Source organism: Falco cherrug, chromosome 4 (genome assembly GCF_023634085.1).
Source record: "Falco cherrug isolate bFalChe1 chromosome 4, bFalChe1.pri, whole genome shotgun sequence".
Classification (NCBI taxonomy): domain Eukaryota; kingdom Metazoa; phylum Chordata; class Aves; order Falconiformes; family Falconidae; genus Falco; species Falco cherrug.
The window spans coordinates 100259114-100279865 of record NC_073700.1 but is presented as its reverse complement, the minus strand read 5'-3'; the positions used below and the strand labels follow the sequence as shown (position 1 = coordinate 100279865).

Below are 20752 nucleotides of genomic sequence, written 5' to 3'. Positions count from 1 at the left end.
AGTGTCTGCCAGGGTACATCAGATGTCAGCTAACCTTGGAGGAGTGCTATAGCTGTGTTGCATAGTGTTTTGGTGTCAGTGATATTGCGCAGAAAACCAAAAATCGGAGGTTAGATGAAGTGAGGAAGAGGAGTATATGTCTTGGTTGCTGTTAATGCAGAGGATTCAAGCTGTGTGTGGTAGGGTGAGAAAAATCTTCTATTAGGTCAGCTGGGCAAGGACTCTAACTACAAAGGGGCATTGGGGCAATAGAAGCTGTGTGGACTAAACAGAAAATTGTGTTTCAAAACTAAAGAGTACAGGGGGTTCTGCTTTGAAAGTGGACAAGCAGATGTATCTATGTTGGACTGAAAATCTTGCCTGTATGCTGCTGCCAGCTCCAGAAGAATGACTGCATTTTGAAAAGTTATTGGTTTTGTTTTCTCCTATTAGCTTGCCATGGTCTAGGTTTTTTTTAGCTAATGGCATAATCCAGCTGTTGCACATGGTTCCCTTCTGTGCAAGGCCCTGTGTAGGCTAAGCAGAGGATTGCCCATGAGGATACAGCTTTTATCCCCCCAAAAGGGATTTGTCAGGGATTAATTCCTTTCAGCAATACATTAATAGCTTGCAATTATGAACATAGTCAGTACCCCTTTAATTTTATGTCATTGTTTATTTTAAAAGTTGACATTTTTCATATCACAGGACTCCATTTGCTTCTGAGAGTGCTGCTACTGTGTATCACCTCTGAGTATTCGGGAGCTGGCTGGGACATTCCGGTCTGTGTGTTTCAGGGCTGTGCATGTTGGAGCCAGGGAGATCAGCAGTGGATGAGCTGGTGAGAGATCACCTGTGTGGGACCGCACAGGGTGGATAGTGGTGAAGCAAGCTCTTCACCATGAGGAGGGGTAGAGAGAAGGGGGCTGAGTGTGCAAAGCAGGACTCTCGGGCATGCTGCTTGTTGTAGGGAAGGGATTTACTGCTGTGGGAGACTTGTTTGTAGCAGGTTGCTTGGAGAGTACTGAGTTGCAGAGGAAGGGTGAACGCAGTGGCAGAAAGAGTTGGTGCTCTGTGTGGATGGCATGTGACAGGCTGCTGTGATGGTGGGATTCTCCTTAGCTGAGACCTCTGTAGCTGCTTAATGGCATTTCTCAAGGGATCCCATTCTATATTTTACACTAATGGGGGAGGGATCTGCATTGGTGACATGCGGTTGAGTTTCCTGGCAGAAAGCACTGGTGATGAGGCACAATGAGCTCCTGGTCACTGGGGCAGTGGGAGCTGGGGCACAGGTTCCCCAGTTCCCAAGGGGTCAAGGCTTTCTTGTTTGCAATAAGGGGTTTCACTGACCTAGCTTCTTCTGACTTCTTTTGGAAGAAATATTCACTTTTATATCAGATAGACTCCGTCATGCACCAGCAATACGGTGACAGGCAGGAAGCTGACGTTCTGCTTGCCTCCAGCCTTCCTCAGAGATTTTTGTCCTTGTCCCTAGTACATTCTCCCTCATGCTACCCCAGGCTAAACCTTTCAACTCGAACACCAGTTTGTGCTTAAAAGCAAAATAACCTAGTTTTCAGCCATTCGTTTGAATTTTGAATTCTGGTCTTTTGATAGAAACAGCCACTGTCTAAAATGATGTTTATGTGCAGCATGAGGAGGCTGGATGGAGATACGAGCTCCTGTTGTTCCTTGTGGTTTTACAAGCATGCGAAGAACATCGCTACTCTCTTTTCCATCAAACTGAACAACCTGCAGGCTTGAGACTCAGAGCATGAGAGCAAGGTGTTGCTGATGGTGCAGAAAAACTTGTACATGCTGGAGGGAGTTTCAAACGAAGGCTAATTAGTGAGTACCTGCACTAACTAAAAAGCGTTTGAGTATCCTTTTTCACACTGGCAAAACCACAAACCTGTTGATGTTTCTTTAATGACTAACGTATTATGCTTTACCCTAGCATATGGCTTTTTTCTTTCCCAGGCTTTCAGTAAGTTGCTTAAAATAGAAGACTGCAGACTGACTTCAGATAACTGTTGAAGCTAAATTGCTATTTGGATTAACTCTTTCGCTTAAACCAAAAAACATTTTGTGTTCTCAAACAGTGTTTCTGAACTGCCATTGCTGAGTAGCATTCAACAAATACAACTGGGGAGAGAGTTTTTTGGGTATGGTTTCGTTTGTTTTCCATTTGCCCACACAGTTGTGGGGTATGAAGCTGAAGGAGCCCAGAGTTATGCGTCTGCCTGTTAACAGCTTCAGCTCTCAATGTCTTGTGGGTCCAGCTGCAAGTAGAAATCTAGCTGAATTGTAAATTTAGCTTCTAGTTTTCTTATTGTAAAGAATGTTTTCCTGCAGTGCAGCCAATTGTGCTTTAGAGGCTTCATCAGAGGAGCTACTAGTACTGCAAGCTACCACTAAGTGTTGTTTTCCATGGGGATTTAGTAACTCAGCTCCTAATGCTTGGCAGACTTTTTGCTAGCTTAGATGTGTTGATCCCTGACCCAGGTATCTGTGCCAACAGAAACTTTCAAGTGCTGAAGCAGTTACAGTGAGAAAACTGTACTTCTCCTGTGCTTGTATTGCCCCTGGGATCTGGATTTACTAGAGTTGCGAAAGCAGTTACCTGCTGGTGCGGTTCTGCCTGTGCTAGGAATGGGTCACCAGTCTGTTTTCCTGCATAAGTTGTTTCTTGCACGGGGAGGCCTGCTCCGGCAGTGGGGCAGCCATGGAGCTGAAGCCTTCACTGGGGCTAGGCTTTGACGGCCTTATTGCCTGGAAGTTACTGGGACCTGGCTCCCTCTCATAGGGTCTTCCATGAAAATTAGTCCTGCTCTTCTTCCCAATACCCTCAGCACTGTTCTGCAGTACTTGGTGCAGGCTCTTACTGGAATCTTGCGGTTTATTTCACTTTTTAAAATCCCACCTCAGAGTATTTTTATGGAAGACTTTAGGCTTTCATTTGCATTTGATCACATTACTAGCATAGGTCAAATTTACTGGAAGAAAAAAAAAAGTATTGTGAATTTTCAGAGAATTCAGCAGAGGATATTTTGGTGACTAAGATTCTGGCTTCTTGCTGTGTCCTTTGTTGGAAGGTTAGGTTGAGCTTTGTTTAAAGATCCCCAGATGGCTTTGCTATGCTTGGTAGGTACCATGGTTTAGGTTAGTGACTAAATTAAAATATTCTTTAGTCAAGCTTATTCTGAATTTATAATGTGTGTTAATACATTTGAAACAAGCAGCTGGTGACTGAGGTGGTGAGGAGATGTAATGTGTGGGTTTTTTTCTTAGAGACCGTATTAACGATGAATTTACACCAGGATGCTGTTCATCCACTAATACTGGCTCAAAGCTCTGTGCTGCTTTGGGATGGGCAGTCCTGCATGGAAATTAACACTGTAATGCCCTGGCCCTTCACAAAGGCTTTGGGCAGAGTGGTGTAGTGTAAGCTGCCTGAAAGCAGCAAAGGGCATGGTTAGATGAATTCCTCTTCTGTGGAAAACACCAGCAGCCACTTCAGAAGGAAGTGCATCAAGGACCTTTGTTGGAAGGAAATTACTGCACTGATTGTGATGACTTTGATTTCCCTCCCCAGCTAGTAGCTGCAGGACCTCTGACACATAACTCCTGCTTTTCCACAGTCACTTGGGGGTGAAGTACCTCTCTGTGTGATAGGGGGAAGGAAGTAAGAAGAGCCTGCTGGTATTTCAGGACATTGTGAGGGAAACTTACTGTGCTTCGTTTCCTTTTGAGACTTGTGTTTAAATTGGGAGTCTGTCTCCTGTGCCAGGGGAGTGAGGGAAGGATTTCTTCCATTACCTTTACAAATAACTGTGGTGTCTTTAGTGTGAGGGTATTTGATGCAACTGGTGTCGAGGAGGTGTAGCCAGCTGTTTGCTGGAGAAATGCACCATTGTGCTATTTATTTCCCATTTTGTTTCAGGGATTTTTAGCCACTTCCCAAATATCCACCCATTCTTTATGTTAAAACTTCTTCCTTTATTCATAAGACTTAATCTTTGTCAATTTAGTATTCTGTACGTCAGAGTCCTTTCCCCTGTTTCAACCTCAGACTCCTCTGTATATCATGAAGTGTAAAGTTCTCTTCATTATTTTGTTCTGTCAGTCATGTTTGGCCAAAGATGTTTCCCATAGTTATACAGTGGGTAATTCCAGTTTATTTTTAAAAAATCATTGAAGTGTAAACCAAAACCGTCTTCGGTGTCAGATGTTCAATTAATTGAATGTGATACTTATATTTGAAGGGTGGTGAGTCAATGCAAACCAGCTCAAAAATACTCCTTTAAACAGAAATGTATGAAGTGTATACTGTAGAAAGTTTAGGTAAAGATTTTACTTTTGAGCTAAACAAGGTGTTTGTGTGTCAACCTCAGAAGGGTTCTAGAGCAGTTAAGTGCTGATATAGTTAAGAGAGAGCAAATGAACACAAAACCTTCAGAAATGAAATTTTTTTTTAATGAAGGAAAATAGTGTGAAAACTGCATGTTTGAAAGCATGAATGTTAAAATTGGAAGTCATTCAATGATAACTATAAAAAAAAAAAGGACATCCCTATCTTATTTTAAAACCCAACCAAAATTCAGCCAGCACCAGTAATTTGTTTAAGTTTGTCTATTCATCGTAGAGTCACATATTTTGAGTATTTAAGACTTGTCACTGCTACTAAAGTGCAACACTGCAAACGGCTGAACTCTGTGATGGCTTTTGTCACAACAGTGCTACTGAAACCTGTGGTATGGCTTGCACTGTTTCTGCTTCTTGGGTGAATTGGCAAGGGTGAATAGGCTATTGCATTAGGGACCCTGGAGGGCTGATGCTCGGGTGTCTCCCAGCCTGCAAGATGTGATGTGAGCATTTCACTTGAGGACTGTTCAGAGTGGGATTTGGTTATTGTGAGAGCCTTGTTAAAACCTTCAGAAGAGATGGAGGTGGTCTGTAAATGCAAAGTCTCAGAATTTTTTTTGGTCCAGAATAAAAGAGGTTACAGCTCGTTGCTTACATGGTTTCTAAGCTGTGCTTGCTTTGCTGGGAATGTTGTATGTTGTTTTGGAGGAATCTTTGCTCTCATAGCAAGAACCATGTAGTTCACCAGAAGACACTGTTCTCCCCTGCTTCAGTGCAGACATGTGAAAGTGCTTCCTTCTGAAAAGAAGCAGCAGTTTCCAAAGGACATAGCAGGGCTTTATCTGTGTTTTACATGCATTGCAAATTCCCTTGGTTACCTTTGTGTCTGTGTACTGGGGTCTTGCTGCACCAGTGATAGCAAAGTAGAACGTCCAAGAAATTGGCGGCCACCTTCTCAGAAAACATGTTTATGCTTTATAGCAATGTAATGCTTCCAAAACATTTCCTTAGCATGATTAATGGTGCACCAGATAAAAATCCACCCTGTCTAAACTCAGGGAGTGCCATTCCTTATGTATTTTTGACGTGCTCCAAGTTTGCTGTTGCATTTGCTTTTGTTTAATTTCTCAGTGAATAAACCTACATCATAAGGTATTTATCTCTCAGCCAGGTGCTTATTTGTAGGCCATCAGCTGTGTGTTTTTTACTATGAACACCATGAGACAGTTCTTTGCAAATTACCTGTTTGAGTGGGAACTGCTGTCTTAGCAGTGCTTACTCCAGTGATGAAATACCTGTCACTTACAAGTAAAAAGTTGGGAAACTAACACTGGCTTGGTGTTTTTAAAGTCCTGGAATTACTGTGGTAGATCTTGTAAACATGTCTGTGAGGGTTCCTTTGTCTCTGATCCCAACTTTTCTTTTTTAGGCACAACTGGAAGCTCAGAGGGCGACTCAGGATTTTCAGAGGGCCACTGAAGTGCTGCGTGCTGCAAAAGAGACCATTTCGCTTGCTGAGCAGAGGCTACTGGAAGATGACAAACGTCAGTTTGACTCCGCCTGGCAAGAGATGCTCAACCATGCTACTCAGAGGGTAATATGAACTTGCCCCAGTTCTTGTGTGTTGTATGAGGCTTAGTTTCTGAAAGGCCAAACTTTTGTATTGCTCCAGATACATGACATGTAGGAAATGAAGCTACAGAAAGTTATGAAGCCTAAGGTTAAATGATTTGGGTCTTGGGCAGCTACTGGGACAAGTATAGTTCTCTGTCTGTCTGTGCTATTAGCTAGTGGACTAGCTCTCCGAAGAAAAAAGAATTACCGTCTATATATTAGGGGTAAACAATGTCTTAAGGCATATCTGCATTCGGAGTTACACCAGAATAATTGCATAGGGATGGCTATTCCTGAGTACACCTTATAGAAACTTTTACTCTGGAAAAACAGGGACATGTTCTAATTTTAGTATAACCTGTTCTTAGTATGGAGTAAGTTGAAGAAAGCACTTCTCTTCGGAAACGTGTGTTTGAATGTAGAATTCCTAAAAAAAAACAACCCACCAAAACCAAAAGTGTGTTGCATTTTAAGCTTGCACATTGCTCTATCCTAAATTAGCTTTCAAATTTAGACAAGGTCTTACTTCCTTTGTAAAGTCTTCTTAAATCTACAGAAGAGATGCACTGTGTAACAATGAAAGGCAGTATTCATTTTAGCAGCTGTCAAGAAGAATTTTCCTGTCATTTGCCGCGTCTCTTTTTTCCTGTCTCTTTTTTAAAAGAGAAGGGGAAAAAAAAGGCAGAAAGGTGTGTGGGTTTTTCAACATGAAAGAACAAAAAATCGAAGTTAAAAGCCTTTGTTCTGTCAGAGTTCTCGTAATATGCCAGTGAAGCTGAACATGCTAGCATATTTGGAATTGCAAGCCTACAATGTTGGTATTGTCTTGCAGTCCTCAATGCAGTAGCTCTGTTCTGTTGCAGAAGCTTCTCAGTTACAAGAAACCCTCTATTTCAGAGTGAATTGTAAAAAACAGCTGCTTGATGAAGAAACAGGGAACAAAAAGGATGTTGGCTGTGTGTAGGGGAGAGATGGAAAACCTGGTATATATTAAAAAGCAAAAAACATACTGCAGGGTATTGTTTGTATTATTGTCCCTGTTATCATTAGGTATTTGCGGATCTGGTAGCATCTGTGTGTTTCTGAAGGGAGCCCTACCTTCACAGTGCATGTGTGCTGGGACTTTAGCAGCTGTCATTTTTCCTAGTTGTTATCCATGTTTGATATGAAAAAGTCCAGAAATGCATGCACAATTTTTGATTCTCAGAATAGATCGGTGAGAAAACTGGAAGCATCTAAGGAGTTGCTTAGAGCTTCTGACTGCTAAACTGCTGAGATCTGGTGGTGAATGACAGCAGCCACATATCAGCTGCTTCTCTCTAGCTGGCATAACAAAAATTTGTGTTGGTGTGGGTGAGGAAAGAAATGCTAGCAATTTTGAGAGTTTGAATAGATTCATATTTTCCTTGGATATTTCAAGGGGTTCCCTGTGTCCTGCTACAGTCCTTAATCCTTCCCTGACAGTCTGCAAGAGGAGTACACCTTGCATGGGCTAACCCGGCAATTTAGAGCAGGAGATGGCTGCTGACAGTGTTTGGTGGAATCCTGCTGGTGGTGTTGATAAGTATCATCACTAAATGCAGAATATCTGCCTGTTGGAGAACTGATTCGAGCCATAATGTCTCTGATGGTTACAGCTGAACAGTAAATAGAAATCTCAGGTTTATTTACTGCAGTTATAAAAATCTCCTACGCACAGACTGGATTGTATAGAGCAGTTGATGGCTCCTTGAATGGAAAGCATGTTACCCAACTCTTCCTGGTGCTTGTAATAGTCTGACTAAGCTCAGTTCCCAGAAAGCACCTATCTGCACCTTTCCAGGGTACAGCAGATTTTGAAAGAGTTACATGGAAGTTTGTCTTGTGATTTTTCATTTGCCATACTGGAGGTCGTAGGGCCAGAGCCAAGAAGGGTGAAAATGCTGTGGAAGTCCTGACTGAACAGACCTAGCATTAGTTTGTTTGGAATGCTTGACTGAGTTTTATTATCTTCTTTAGGAGCAGAATGAATATTTCCTTGGTTTCAGTGCGTGCCAATTAGTGAAGTGCTTGGTGGTCAGTGAGGTAAACAGAATAACTGGGGTCTCAAGGAGCAGAAAACATCATCATTCCTTACCAAGCTATGAATGAAAACAGGTTCAAAGATGAGATCTACTAGAACAAAAGTTCTCCTTGACTGCCACAGTGTTGCTGTTAACTCGGATGGTTAGCTATTAATTACAGCAGAAATGACTCATGGAAAAAAACTCTTTCTGAGGGTGAAGGCTGAGGGTTAAGAAATAGAATTTCTCTGCTTCCACATATAAGAGCATTCTTGGAGAAAGTTTTTTGCACTCCAGTTGTTTGGATTTGCTAGCTTTTTTGCATGTATTTATAAATGATAGTTGTACTGGGCACAGAATGATTTTGCGCTGGGCCTCGTACGGCAATTCATTGAGTGCAGAAAAGCACCTCTGTGCCAAATGTTGCAAGTGGGCTACTAATTCATTTGGTTTTCAATTGATAGAAATGTCAGGCAAGACAAAAGTGTTTTGATTTGCTATTCTTAGACAGAGGTAGCAGGCTCTATTGAACTCATCTCAAACTTGGCATAAACCTCAAGCCCTGTGGCAGCTTGGTAACTGACAAACAATGCAAACAGAGAGCATAAAGGAAAAAGGTAGGCAAGAGAACAAATGAGACACTTTTTTTTTTTTTTTTTTTTTAAAAAAAATAATACCTAGGCCTGTGTGTAAATACTGCCTGGTTACTTTTGCATTTGACCCAATGGATGCGGACAACGGCTTGTGTTCCAGAGTACCAAAAGGAAATGCTGTTTGCAGACTCTCACTGGGAAGAAATTGAGATAAGGGTTGCATGTTGTAATTGCTTTTTGATTTCTTCATAGACTGAGAAGCTATTAACACTATTTTTAGTGTGACAGTCTAGCAGGTTTCTGTAAACAAGGCTTTTGTAGCCACTGATGTAGAAGATCATATAATTAAAGAGTTATTGAAATTTTGGTTATCCTGGGTGGGAGCATAATGTGGAAAATGCTTTTATATTTATGGAGCAGACAGGACCAGTGTAAATAGGTACAGGGAGTACAGGCTGTCACTCAGCAGTTTTTTTCACCTTGCAGTTTGAGCTATGTTTCTAAAGGAAGCTGGGTGCCTAAATAGGAGCTGGATGCCTGCCTGCCTGCCTGCCTGTGAAGATACAACTAATCCCTGTGAATGTCTGTGCTTGAGCTATATGTCGAGCACATGAAGCGCAGGACTGTAAGGCAATCCTGTAAGTCAGGCAGCTGCTTTACCCATTTCTACTCTTAACTTGATGTCTATTTTTGGGTAAATTCCTATGATTTTTTTATGTCCATGGCTCCACAGATCTGAGATATCTGTAATGACACTTAGGCTGGGATTCAGCTCATCGGTTTTAAGTATCTAAACATTACTTTATATGTCCCAGTTACTTGCCTAAACTTCCATTATAGTCAAAGGAGGACTGATCAATAAGTTGATGGTGTCTGGAGAGCAATTCATGTTATAGGTGGGGCAAGTTCATTGCAAGATGAATTCTCTGATTATAATGAAAATGTAGTCAGCTAGCTTGCGATGTAGACAGGTTTGATGAGCTCTTAAGCTGCCTAGAGAAGAGAAGTACTGTTCAGTTAGCGATTGGCTTACCAGGTTTTGGTAACTGCAGTTTGTCTTCAAAATTTGCAGAAAATGTTTTTGATAGGTGAAAATTTGTTGCATATCCACTAGTACCTTGAATTATAATCGGCAGTTTGGGGTGCAGAGAGCAGGACTAGAAAAGAGCGAAAGGATGGAGAATACTGTAGGGATGAAGGAGAGAAATCTTCTCATTTATACTCCTATTGAAAATAATTCATTAATGTGTACAAAAGGAAAGTGCTGACAGATGTGCTATCTCAAGTTTGAGACAAGCTGGAGCAGAAAGGAAGATCCTTCATGAATTTCAAGAGAAATTGCTAATATCTAATTGCTGATGCAATCTGCAGTCTTAAAAATGTTCTGCCTATACAGTCTTTCCTGAGCTGTGTTCAGTTCATAAATTCTGGCAGGGAGAAGAAATGTTTTGGCTCTTGATCATGAGACATTTTTAAAAGGAAGGGATGAGAAGAAGGTGAAGAGGGAGGAGGCATGCTCCCTCTTGGTTTAATTTGGCTTGTGAAGCTCCTTTTGATATTACGCTGTGAGGTACCATCTGTCAGTGTAAAATACGTGGGTGCTTTCATGATGTAGAGAGAAGAGGTGCTTCCTGCAGACAGAAATACTTGGAGAAAAAGGGGGGGGGGGGGGAAGAAAAGTCTGTGAAAGAAACAACAAAAATATCTAGATCCTTCCCTGCCCTACTCTTTCTGTCACTTTGTCCTGGAAATGCAGGGTTTAAATGCAATCCCATGATTCTGCCCTGGTGTACTGATCTTGCATTGTCTCTTACCTCTTTTATTTCTAATTCTTCCCCTAGAAGAGTAATCAGTTTAATTTTTTGAGGAAGAAACAGTTGTTCAGAGTAATTCTCTGGCTTAAATGGTCAGCTTTGCTTAATTTCACTGATAAATTTTTCTTTTGCATCTATTGTTACTGAAATTTTGCCTGGAGTCCGTCTTTGACTTCAGATGATGCAGATCTTTGGGCGGACAAAGTTACTTGTACAGATTTACTAAAAATATGTACTCTACACCGACCTTCCTTTCCCAGACATCTGGGTTGGAAATAGAGGGTAGGGAAGGAGACCAGAGGAAATGATTGATGCCTGTGTTGCGGGTTTTGGTTTGTTTGTTTTCCAATAGTTGTAGCCTGTGCTAGCTGGGAGAATGAGTTCTGCCTGGAATGGGTGATCTAGTAATTAAAGACAGGTGTGGGCTACAGAAATGTCCAGTGAATGTGTGGGTATCTTAGAAGTTCACCCTCTCTGGATGTTTTTGCGTAAGAGTATGTCCCCTGCTTGCCCCAAGGGTATGAAGGGCAGGTACAATGGAAGGAGGAGAGGTGTGTCTTGAGCAGTCTTAATTTGAAGAGGTGTTATCCTCACTTTTATGTGGTGCTGTTGCATCTGTGGTGGCTTAGGAGCATCAACCAGGCAAGGTTGTGGGTGGAAGTACAGTGACTTATTAGACAAAACAGCTTATTTGGTAACTGTGACCAAAAGCTTGTTTACAAGTTCATATAAGGCTGCTTTTTCCCCAACTGTATTACTAGGTCTGATAAAAAGTAATACTTTCTCACACAAGCCTTGTCAGTCGTCTTCTAAGACTTTTCAAAAAGGTGAGGGTCCTACGTTGAACCTCCCAGGTGCAGAGGTGTCAGCATGGCTTGCAGTCTCTGTCCACCTGATGGACAGCTTCTCTAAAGCCATTTGGCTTTTGTGGAGGTGTGGATCTTTCTTTTGTTCTTGTCTGAATGAAATGCTGGAATGCATCTCAGCAGGTGATGGATCTCCAAAGTCTTCTAGGTATTGTCCTCAGCCTCAAGTGTGTACCTGGAGCTGCTGTCCTGGGGGAAGAAGAAGGTTGTCTCTGGCCTCTCTGCAGACTTTTGCGCATAATCTGAGCACAATGACAGAATGCCCGTAGGAAAGCAAGGAAATGGAGTGAGATGGTTTTCCTAACAATGCTGATTTTTATTTTTAATTACAAGATGCTGATTTCTTAAAAGTATGAAGTATACAACCTTTTTTTATTTTGCTGTCTGGAAAGGGTAATGAACGTGGGTATATATGGCTGGGAGCAGATTCCATTTTATATCAGATATTTTGAGGTGTTTACAATCTGTCATCCTCAAATCTCAGTTCTGCAGGGTTCAGCATTTCTGTGATGTTTGGTATGAAAGATGTGCGAAATCAACATGATACTGGACACCTAACCCGCTTTACAGCCCTGATGTTGGGTAGTACTTGCGATGTGGTTCATCCCAGATATCAAAGTTAATGCAAATTTTGCCCCAAGAATGGATGTGAGGGATTGACATTTAATTGAGCATTGGCAAATTCCAGCCGCTCCATTATTTTGTAGCTTCCAGCATTTTTAAATTGCAGTTTCCTTGCCACACTACAGAGAAAGTGAACCAGCTTCTGTGCAGTCTTTGGAGACTGCCTTTTAATTTAAGACACTTCCACGCTAAAACCAGCTTTGTCTGACACATTTCACTAGGGAAAGTCAATGCATCAACCTAGCTTTTTGAACAGTTCTTCATGATAAGAGGTTGCAGCTTGTTTTCAGGATATAGGAGAGATCCTGTTATAAATCTGATAGATGATTTTTGACCTTTCTTCAAAAGTAGGTGCCTTATTTATATATAAAGTAGTTGAAGGATGCTGGAGTTGTTTTTTTTGATATTGATATTATTTGATAGCTAATCAAAAGAGCCTTTGGAAACCTTTCTATTTTGTAGTTTAACATTCTATAGCAACTTCTTTGTTTAATAAGTGGTGTGTGCAGATGAGCAAAACGTGGCCTCCAGTTGTGGCACCAAGAGCTTCTAGCTGACACTGATGAAGGTCAGCTTTGGCATGTATCAGTTTCACACTTTGGTTTAGGCACTAGAAAAGACAACATGACTGTTTTCCTGAGAGTAGCAGCACTCCCAAGCAAGTCAAAATTGACCATGCTTTTTTCTCTGTTCAGTTCAGCCCAAACCGAACGCTTTCAAGATACTGGAGCTTTGTGCGTGAGGTTGTTTAAAAAGCAAGGTATCTTTGAGTGTTCTCTGTCTCTGCATCTGAGAGCTCAGGTGCGTATTCTGGTAGTAGGAGCCAGTTGGAGCAAATTTGTTTGAACTTTTGGAGTTGTTGGTTTCACAGCTAAGATGTTTTGAAATCCAGTACTGGAGAAAATAAAGTCCTGCTATTTTTTATATGGGTAACTTCATAGCTGCAAGGGAGAAAGCCTGAAAATTGCTTGCTTTCTCCTCATTGCCTAACCAATGGAGAGGTGTCACCACTTTTCTTACTTTAAACAAATCAGTTACCTCCCTGCCTGGATCTTGACTGCCAGTGCATTAAAGAAAACAAATTTTCTGATTTACACCTCTGACATCTAAAATTTGCACAATAAAAATACCCTGGATAGAATTACTGGCAAAGCATGGGGTACCAGCAGAGCAGCTAATAGAGGGAGATTGACTTTTCCTGTTGCTTTTGTAGACTCCTAATGATGCAAAATGCCATGGCAGTGAGCATTTGTTTATAAAGCTTTGAAGAAATGATTGCTTGAAGAATTTGCTAGCTTGTGTGCAGAGCTGCAGCCTGACTGGCTGGGGATGGCCATGGACAGTGGCTGACATGCTGGGCTTGGGCCTTCTGCATGTTAAGCCTCTGCCTGCCCAGGCAATGGGCTGGTCATCAGTATAGCTTCCCCCATCTGCATGCTAGGAGTGTCATCTCAGGGCCCAAGCATCTGAGCATTTTTGGTGTTGAAACCATGATATGAAGCAGGTCAGGTGTTTTAGAGAAAAGCCAGCTTTCTGGCTTTCTCTCAAACGGGCAGTCATTGGACACACTGTTTTCTGGTGATTGGTGATTCAGGCTGAACTGCATTTTGGTCCTCCCACTGCTGTGGTTGGTTTTCAGCCCTTTCCAGAGTGGTGGGGCTGCAGCTGGGGGCTGAGCAGCCTGCCAGCTCCTTGCTGGGAGAGGCAGACTCCTATGAAAGAGGCAGGAGGGAACAGAAATAATGCTGTTAAATTAACTGAGTGACTTCTGCTTGTGCTGCTCCACTGTTCAATATCTAACCGGGTTAAAAAATGGATTATCCCCCAATCTGAGGCTCTTCTGTACTTCCCGTAAGGGATACAATGCAAGAAGCTGCAACACCTCTGTCGCAATTAACAGAGTATTTGCAAATCTGGCATATTGCTGCTTCTTTCAGGAAAGAATTTTAAGTAGGTTCATTGAAAGTAGTTTTTTCTGTACCTTCACTTTCCTGACATGAGCTGATGAGAGAGATTATGAAGATGCTGTTAATTAGAATGATAAGAGATGGATCGTTGTGCCTTGCCACTTACCTGTTTTTTCCCTCTTGAAGGTCATGGAGGCAGAACAGACCAAAACAAGAAGTGAGTTGGTTCACAAGGAGACTGCAGCCAAATACAATGCTGCCATGGGAAGGATGAAACAACTAGAGAAGAAGCTGAAAAGAGCTATCAATAAATCAAAGTAGGTTTTCTATTTGGAGATGAATTCGATGGTGAAATCTGTTTGCAGGAAATACTGATTCTGTGGGGTTTTTCAAACTTGTGAAAGCACGTTGCCTTTTGTACCTTTCTGTTTGGGCTCCTGTCTGCATGCAATAGTCTCATGGCACAATTAGTACTGGTTTTTGTCCTTGCATTTGTTGTCCTTCTAAGTTTCTTTTGAAGCACCTGACTGGATAGACTGGTGACCTAAGCAGGATAAGAAACTTTTCTGGATATATTCTTCGTCTTGTTATAGTGCATTGAGCCTTTTGGTGGTGTGTGACTTGAGATATAAACTCATGGGATTGACATAGATGCTGTCTATAAGCTGCAGAGCTTTGTGTGTAGGTGTTTTGCAGCTTAGGATCGTTTGCAGTTTAGTTCTTATTTTTAGTTAGGAGAGCCACGAAGCAAGTGACAGAAACCTGAAAGGTGTGAGACTGCATCAGCGTAGTGTGCTGTACATCAGACTTGTTTACTTCCTAATGCTGCTGTAGCAAAGCTGTGTGAGAACTGTTCTTGACGAAGGAAATATGCTTCAGAGAGAATAGCTAAGCAGCAAGCATCGTTAATGTGTCTGCATTTGATGTGCAGTTTTGCTCTGTTGCTGAGAAGTGAAACAGCTTTTTGCTCAGAACCTGTTTAAAATTTTGGCCCTGTTTACAACCAGTTCTTAATCCTATATTTCATGGTTGTTTTCTTTATATTTCCAGACTGTAGCTTGTCTAAACAATCTGCTTGCTGTATTTAGCTTTTAATCCCTCCATCTAAAAATGACTTTTTGGTGAAATCGGTCAACTAAAAATCTATTTTGATTGATGTTTGCTCAATTCAAGAAAGGATTAGCACTTCTCAAGGAAGATTCAAGCATGTTAGCTGAAACAGTGTAGCAGCATGGCTTTGTAGATTGAGCTGCATGCTGTTTGTCTAGCACTGCACAGAGACTGTGAAAAACATCATCAGATCACTAAATGACAGATTCCTCTGGAAAAGAGCAATATCCGAGAAGTGGTTTGGCTGCTAGTAATCCATACAGTAAGATTTAAAATAAAGGCCCTGGTAAGTTGTCAGTGGGGTCCTACATACCTTTTTATAACAATGATGGTGCTGAGCTTGGTGCCCCAGTTGTGTCTTGTGTGATTTGCCTTCTGAGTCTTCATTTCCTTGCTGAAACTACCCTCATGGGGGTGTCATCCTGTGTCATTCTGCTCAGGACGAGCTGGTTTTCACTTGTGTGGAGGGTTCCCAACATACTCCTTTGTTTCACATCAGGGCTGACTACAGCATAAACCACCTAGGTAGGGTGTTTTGGAGATCCTTTAATAAGGGTTGTACAGAAACGCCACTTCAACCTGATATTAAGTGGAAGATGCCTGATGGCACAAACAGGCTTATTGTGGATGTATCTGAAGCCATACTGTACAGGGATGTTGGAAGGGTCAGTCTCCTCTCAGTATTGCAGTTTTCATGTAAGGGAAAATTGAACCTCAGCGGAAAGCAGCAGTGCTGTCAAGAGGCTACATAAAACTGGGGAATGAGGCTGCTGAATTTGTGGCTGCTTGTATTGCAGGGTCTAACTGACAACTAGCTTCTTTTCAGGAAGGATTTAACACCAGCAAACTGATCTGTCCTTCTCCCTGGGTCGTGCGGGAGGGTTGGATGTAACACCTGGACCTTGCAGGCCCATGGTATCCATTCTGTCTCCCCATAAACTTGTGGGTAGACACACTGAACGAGTTGCTTTTTTTCCATGCAAAAAATGATTTGCATTTGCTTCTCACTCCAGTCTGGATTGAGATGCTTAGAGCGTTGCTATTTGAAAGCAGGACTTAGGACAGCCTGGAAGAAAGTAATTTATGTTATTTACTGTTGATGAGTGGATGATTATTGGATTGCTTTGTTTTGGCTTTTCTTTTGATTTTGGTTTTGGGTGCTTACTTGCTTGTAAGCTATGAATGTGCATACAGCTGCATGTTCTTAACGGTCACCAGATCTTCTGGCTCAGTGCCTCTGAGCTGTAGGATAATGAACTTGCCTGTGTTAGCTGAATTTTGGAAGTCACTTTCTGCTCTGGTGACTTAGGCAAAGCGCTTTTCACTCTTCCTGTCATCTAGTTAAAAATTGCTTTGCTTAACTATGAGATGTCACAGACTTAGACAACTGATGGGATACTGATTTAGGACTGTAGTCAACGATTTGCCAGCCCTGCTGTGTCATGGACCAGGTTTCAATAGTTACAGGGTCGAATGTAAGAGAATGAAGTGACCCGAGGAGATGCGAGTCCCTACCCTGCCCAGTGCATTGCTTTCTGCTGGCATCAGATGCCTAGATGCCTGGCTGTGTGTTAGCGATGAGTGAGGAAGAGTGCGTATGTCAGGCTGCTGGTAGCCTTCTCCTAGCTTAGGTGGCATCTTTCTTGTCTGTTACCTGTAAACATGCCTGCTCATAGGTGCATGTAGTATATTGGTGTATACACACACATATACATGCGTATAAATATATATATAAAACCCACTTTTTTTTCCCCACACCACACAAACACATTGCTGATAGAGAAGGGACTTTTCCCCCAAGCCTGTGGAAGCTGATGAGAGGTTAGGATTCAAGCCTGGTTGTTCCCTCCCAGTTGGCACCCAGGGTAAGGAAGGGAGACAGCTCATTTGAGGTGAATCAGTTTCACTGTTTTCCCTGCGGTGCCACTTTGTCAGTGTTTCTGCCCTCCCATTGCTTTGGGGTATGGCTATGGGAGTCCTTTAACTGTTTGATCCAGACTCACAGCTGCAATGTTGTTTTGTGCCTGGCAGGTCCAGCTGTGTGTAGACTTTGCCAGGGTTATGTCCCAGTGAGGGAAGACAGAGGTGCAGTTTGGCTGGATTAGTGTCACTGGAAACACCGCAGACTCAGCTGTGTGATCCTAGTGACAGTAGGGGGGTTGATTAAAAACATAAAAGCTGCGAAATAACCTAGTCTCAGGGAAATGTGACTTAGTTGTTTTGTGTAGTAGCGAATTCAGCCTTTCAAAGAATATAGGAGCAGAAGGCCACAGCCTTCTGTGTGCCACTCCTGAGTTCTGGCACACAGTCCAAAATGTAGCTGCAGTGGGATTTACAGCTCAGAAGAGGCTTGCTGTCAGGGTAGAAATATGAAAGGGTAGTTAACATCCTATTGCATATAAAACCATACCTGATTGTTTCTCTCTCCCATACTTTCCAGGAGAGCTTCTGAGAGGTGAGGAGGGTAGTGAGCCCTGCTAAAAAATTCAGGGCTTTTTTTGCTGCCCAGTGTTATATCAGATGATATTGGCTTGTGGGCTTCAAAACTTGAAAGCTGGAATCTGATTTCTAGGCTTTGTACTGTACCTCTTGTACCACTGTCCTCCTGCAACCTTCTAAGTAAGTCTTGTTGTTTATAGTGGGAAACAGACGTGGTGTGACAGTCCTCCGTGCCCAAGCAAACTGCTGGGGAGCTGTGCAGTGGGAGGGAAGTGCCTGGTGGGCCACTGGCGGGAAGTGCTGTGCCCTTGCATGCGGTGCTCTGACCTCCCTTCATCCCTTCTCCTTCACTGCAAAACCTAAGAACTGCCACTCCACACCCCCCCACCTGAACGTGGAGAGGTCTTAAGGTTCACCTTCTTGTGGGGATTTTACATGTGCTGTGGGCTCAGAAATTAGATGGGTACAGAAAGGATGCCTACACTTGAAGCTGGACGTTTCATTTAAATGTCTTGCAGAAGCTAGGTCTGAAGGAATTATGCTGTCAACTCCATTACCTGGAATTTTGCAATTTGTATTTAGGCCAAAAGACCCATGAGAAACGGATACATTAGAGGGGAGAAGAGAGGCGTTGAGAGGACATGTAGGTGTGCTATCATCTAGATAGTAGTCTCTCAGCGTTACTGTGAAACACAAAATAGCTATGTTAATGTTGTGAAGAGACCAAATCCCACTTCAGTACTCTGCATTCAGTTCCAGCGATTGTAAACAATTGTTCTTTGTTTTTCTACAGACCTTATTTTGAACTCAAGGCAAAGTACTATGTACAACTAGAGGTACGTATGTAATTCAGATCGATCTGAAACTCTTTAGTGCTTACGGTAAATACTGAAATTGCATCTAAAGTGTTCTGACAACTGTGTTGCATTTCTGTATAAAACAAATTCAATTCAAAACCTCTTGAGCAATTTGCTAAGCACATTCAGAAGATAAAAGACTAAAAGAGGCTTTGCTTCCTTGTGTGAAATAAGACTGTTGGAAACCTGCTGCTTACTTCCAGAACCAAACAAATACAATTTGACCATCTTTACTTCCTGTAGCTTGAAATCTCTGGGGTTTGTTTTGTTGTTGTGGGTTTTGGGGTGTGTGTCTGACTGTGCCATGTTTTATGCAACAGACTGTTTAACTGTGCTTGGGGTTCTTTTTTCACTGATTGGGTCAATTAACAGAACAAGTAACCTGCTCGTAGTACTCTAAATGTCATGCAGATGTGAATTTCTGATTTTGGGTTTGGCTGGATGGGGTGCTGCAGGGCTTTTTTTGGCATCTCTGCACTACACTGTACTTACTCTGTGTAGTGCAACAATGTCTGGCCAGTGATTGGGCACAGTGCATGCCTTGCAGGGCACAGTGGTCCCAGGGTGGGCATGGCAGCTGTGAATGGGATGGTAAGCCCTGCTGTTATCCCCCTCGGTCTTGGAGCTGCCAGGCGTGGGAGAGCAAAGTCGCACTAAAAATTTAAATGCAAGAATCTCACTCTCTATTTGAGTGACTTTTGCTTTATGTGGCCCCTAAAAGCTGGCAGCCTTGCTCCTCTGGGTTGAAGGGTAGCAGCTGGTGCTGTAGGTGTGTGGGGTGTGCACAGGGTCTGAGTGGAGCACGTTGCCTTGCACTGTTGGCCATGGGTGCAGGAAGGCTCCACTGGGGTGCTAGGTCAGCTGGAGCCTAGCTAGAAGAAGATTCCTGTTCCTTGCCTGGGATGTAAGGTGTGTCCCACACCTTTTTTTTTTTTCTGTGAGCCCTTCCCTGGGCTGCCTGGGATGCAACAGCGCTTTGTAAGCCTCAGAGATACTTGCCAGGATCCAGACTTGGGCAGCCCTCTGCTCCTCCATCTTACCTGCCTGCATAGCTGTGGCCAGCTGATGCTGGAGTTGCACCCTTGCCTGTCCTGGGCTGGGTGCCAGCTCAGTAATCCCTTCTGGTTGGAGGCATTTTTTGAGAATCCCCCTTTTCTCCGTGAGCATAGGCCCACTGTTTGGGATCCTGTTGCTTCTCCACGACAGCTGCTCAGTGCCTTCCTGAAGCAGGGTGACTGTGTAAAATATAATACAAAAGATGGCACAGATTGCTTTTAATGTACAATATAAAACAGAGTTGAGACAGCTACAGTTATACAAGCAGTTTTGACTTTGGGAGACAGGGTGTACAACACTTCTGCCCTTCCTGTAGAGTGGGCTTTGCACCTGGGGACATGGAAACTGCTCTACTACAGCTGTCAGGGTTGGAGGGTTGCTGCTTTGTAATCTACCAGTTTAGTAACCAAGAAGCGATGGGTCTGGTGCTTAGAGGAGAGTGAGGCTTAGCCCCTTTGGGGATGACCCACAGCCATGCTGTGCCCTGCAGGCAGGGGCTGCCAGCAAACCTTTAGGAGTCCTTGTAGGATAAGCATTGACATACCATTGAGAGCTGCATTCGCGTTAGTAAGAGATCCTGCATGTTAACTAGGGGACCCCTGGTTTATGCTTAGTTTGGGCCATTGCCATACTCCAGAGGTAATCCCAGCCCCTGGCTACCGTTGTCTGCTTTGCTGCTGTCTCCTTCTCAAGCGCCACTGCTTGTGCTGGTGTGTTCTTGAATTATGAACTCTCCCATCACCTAGATACCAACCCTGGTTTATGCTAGCTTGCCTGTGCAGAGCAAGTCACGTGGATATGCAACAGAGAACTGCATACTGCATGTTGTTCATAATGAAAGCACACGTAATACCTGTCTTCCTTGTTAGCAACTGAAGAAAACAGTGGATGACCTGCAGGCAAAACTGGCTCTGGCAAAGGGGGAGTATAAGACTGCCTTGAAGAACCTGGAGATGATCTCAGATGAGATTCACGAGAGGAGACGGTCCACTGCCATGGGGCCTCGAGGGTGTGGTGTGGGTGCTGAAGGGAGCAATACCTCTGTGGAAGACCTGTCAGCAAGTAAACCGGAGTCAGACACCATCTCCAGTGAGTACAGAGCACTCCCGTGTCTGGGAATATCCCATGGGTGTCCTAAGAAATGCTGAGATGAAGGTTGATCTGCATGTTCTGCAGTTTGAAATTTGCTGGCTGTTGTGGGACTGTGGCTAACTTGTAACGCTTCTCATTATTACAGGAGTTGATTGTATTCTTTAATAGCCAGTTTTCAAGGGAGAAGGATGTGAGTTGAAGTGCAACAGCTGTTCCCTTAACATCACTGTTATTTTTTGTACAGTGCTGTATGGAAGGAACAGAACTAAAGCACTTCAAAGGATGTTTCTTATTTTTAAGCCAGTGATGCTGCTGTCGGGGACTTGCCTGGAGTGGTCACAGGCTGCTGCAGATCACTCAGCCAGGTTGTTGAGGTGGCGGTGCTGTTTGG

The 20752-nt window shown here is 43.0% G+C and overlaps 1 protein-coding gene across 3 annotated transcripts in view; it reads left to right on the top strand.

Annotated features, from left to right (window-relative positions):
• Positions 1 to 20752, top strand: part of SH3BP5 (SH3 domain binding protein 5) — a 75639-nt gene that overhangs the window by 49565 nt on the left and 5322 nt on the right. For all 3 annotated transcript variants that reach the window (XM_027814776.2, XM_027814778.2, XM_055708315.1), the window contains 4 exons: positions 5777 to 5941; positions 13994 to 14124; positions 18150 to 18192; positions 20139 to 20358. In XM_027814776.2, coding sequence (XP_027670577.1) covers positions 5777 to 5941; positions 13994 to 14124; positions 18150 to 18192; positions 20139 to 20358 — 559 coding nt within the window. The remainder of the gene's footprint in view (positions 1 to 5776; positions 5942 to 13993; positions 14125 to 18149; positions 18193 to 20138; positions 20359 to 20752) is intronic.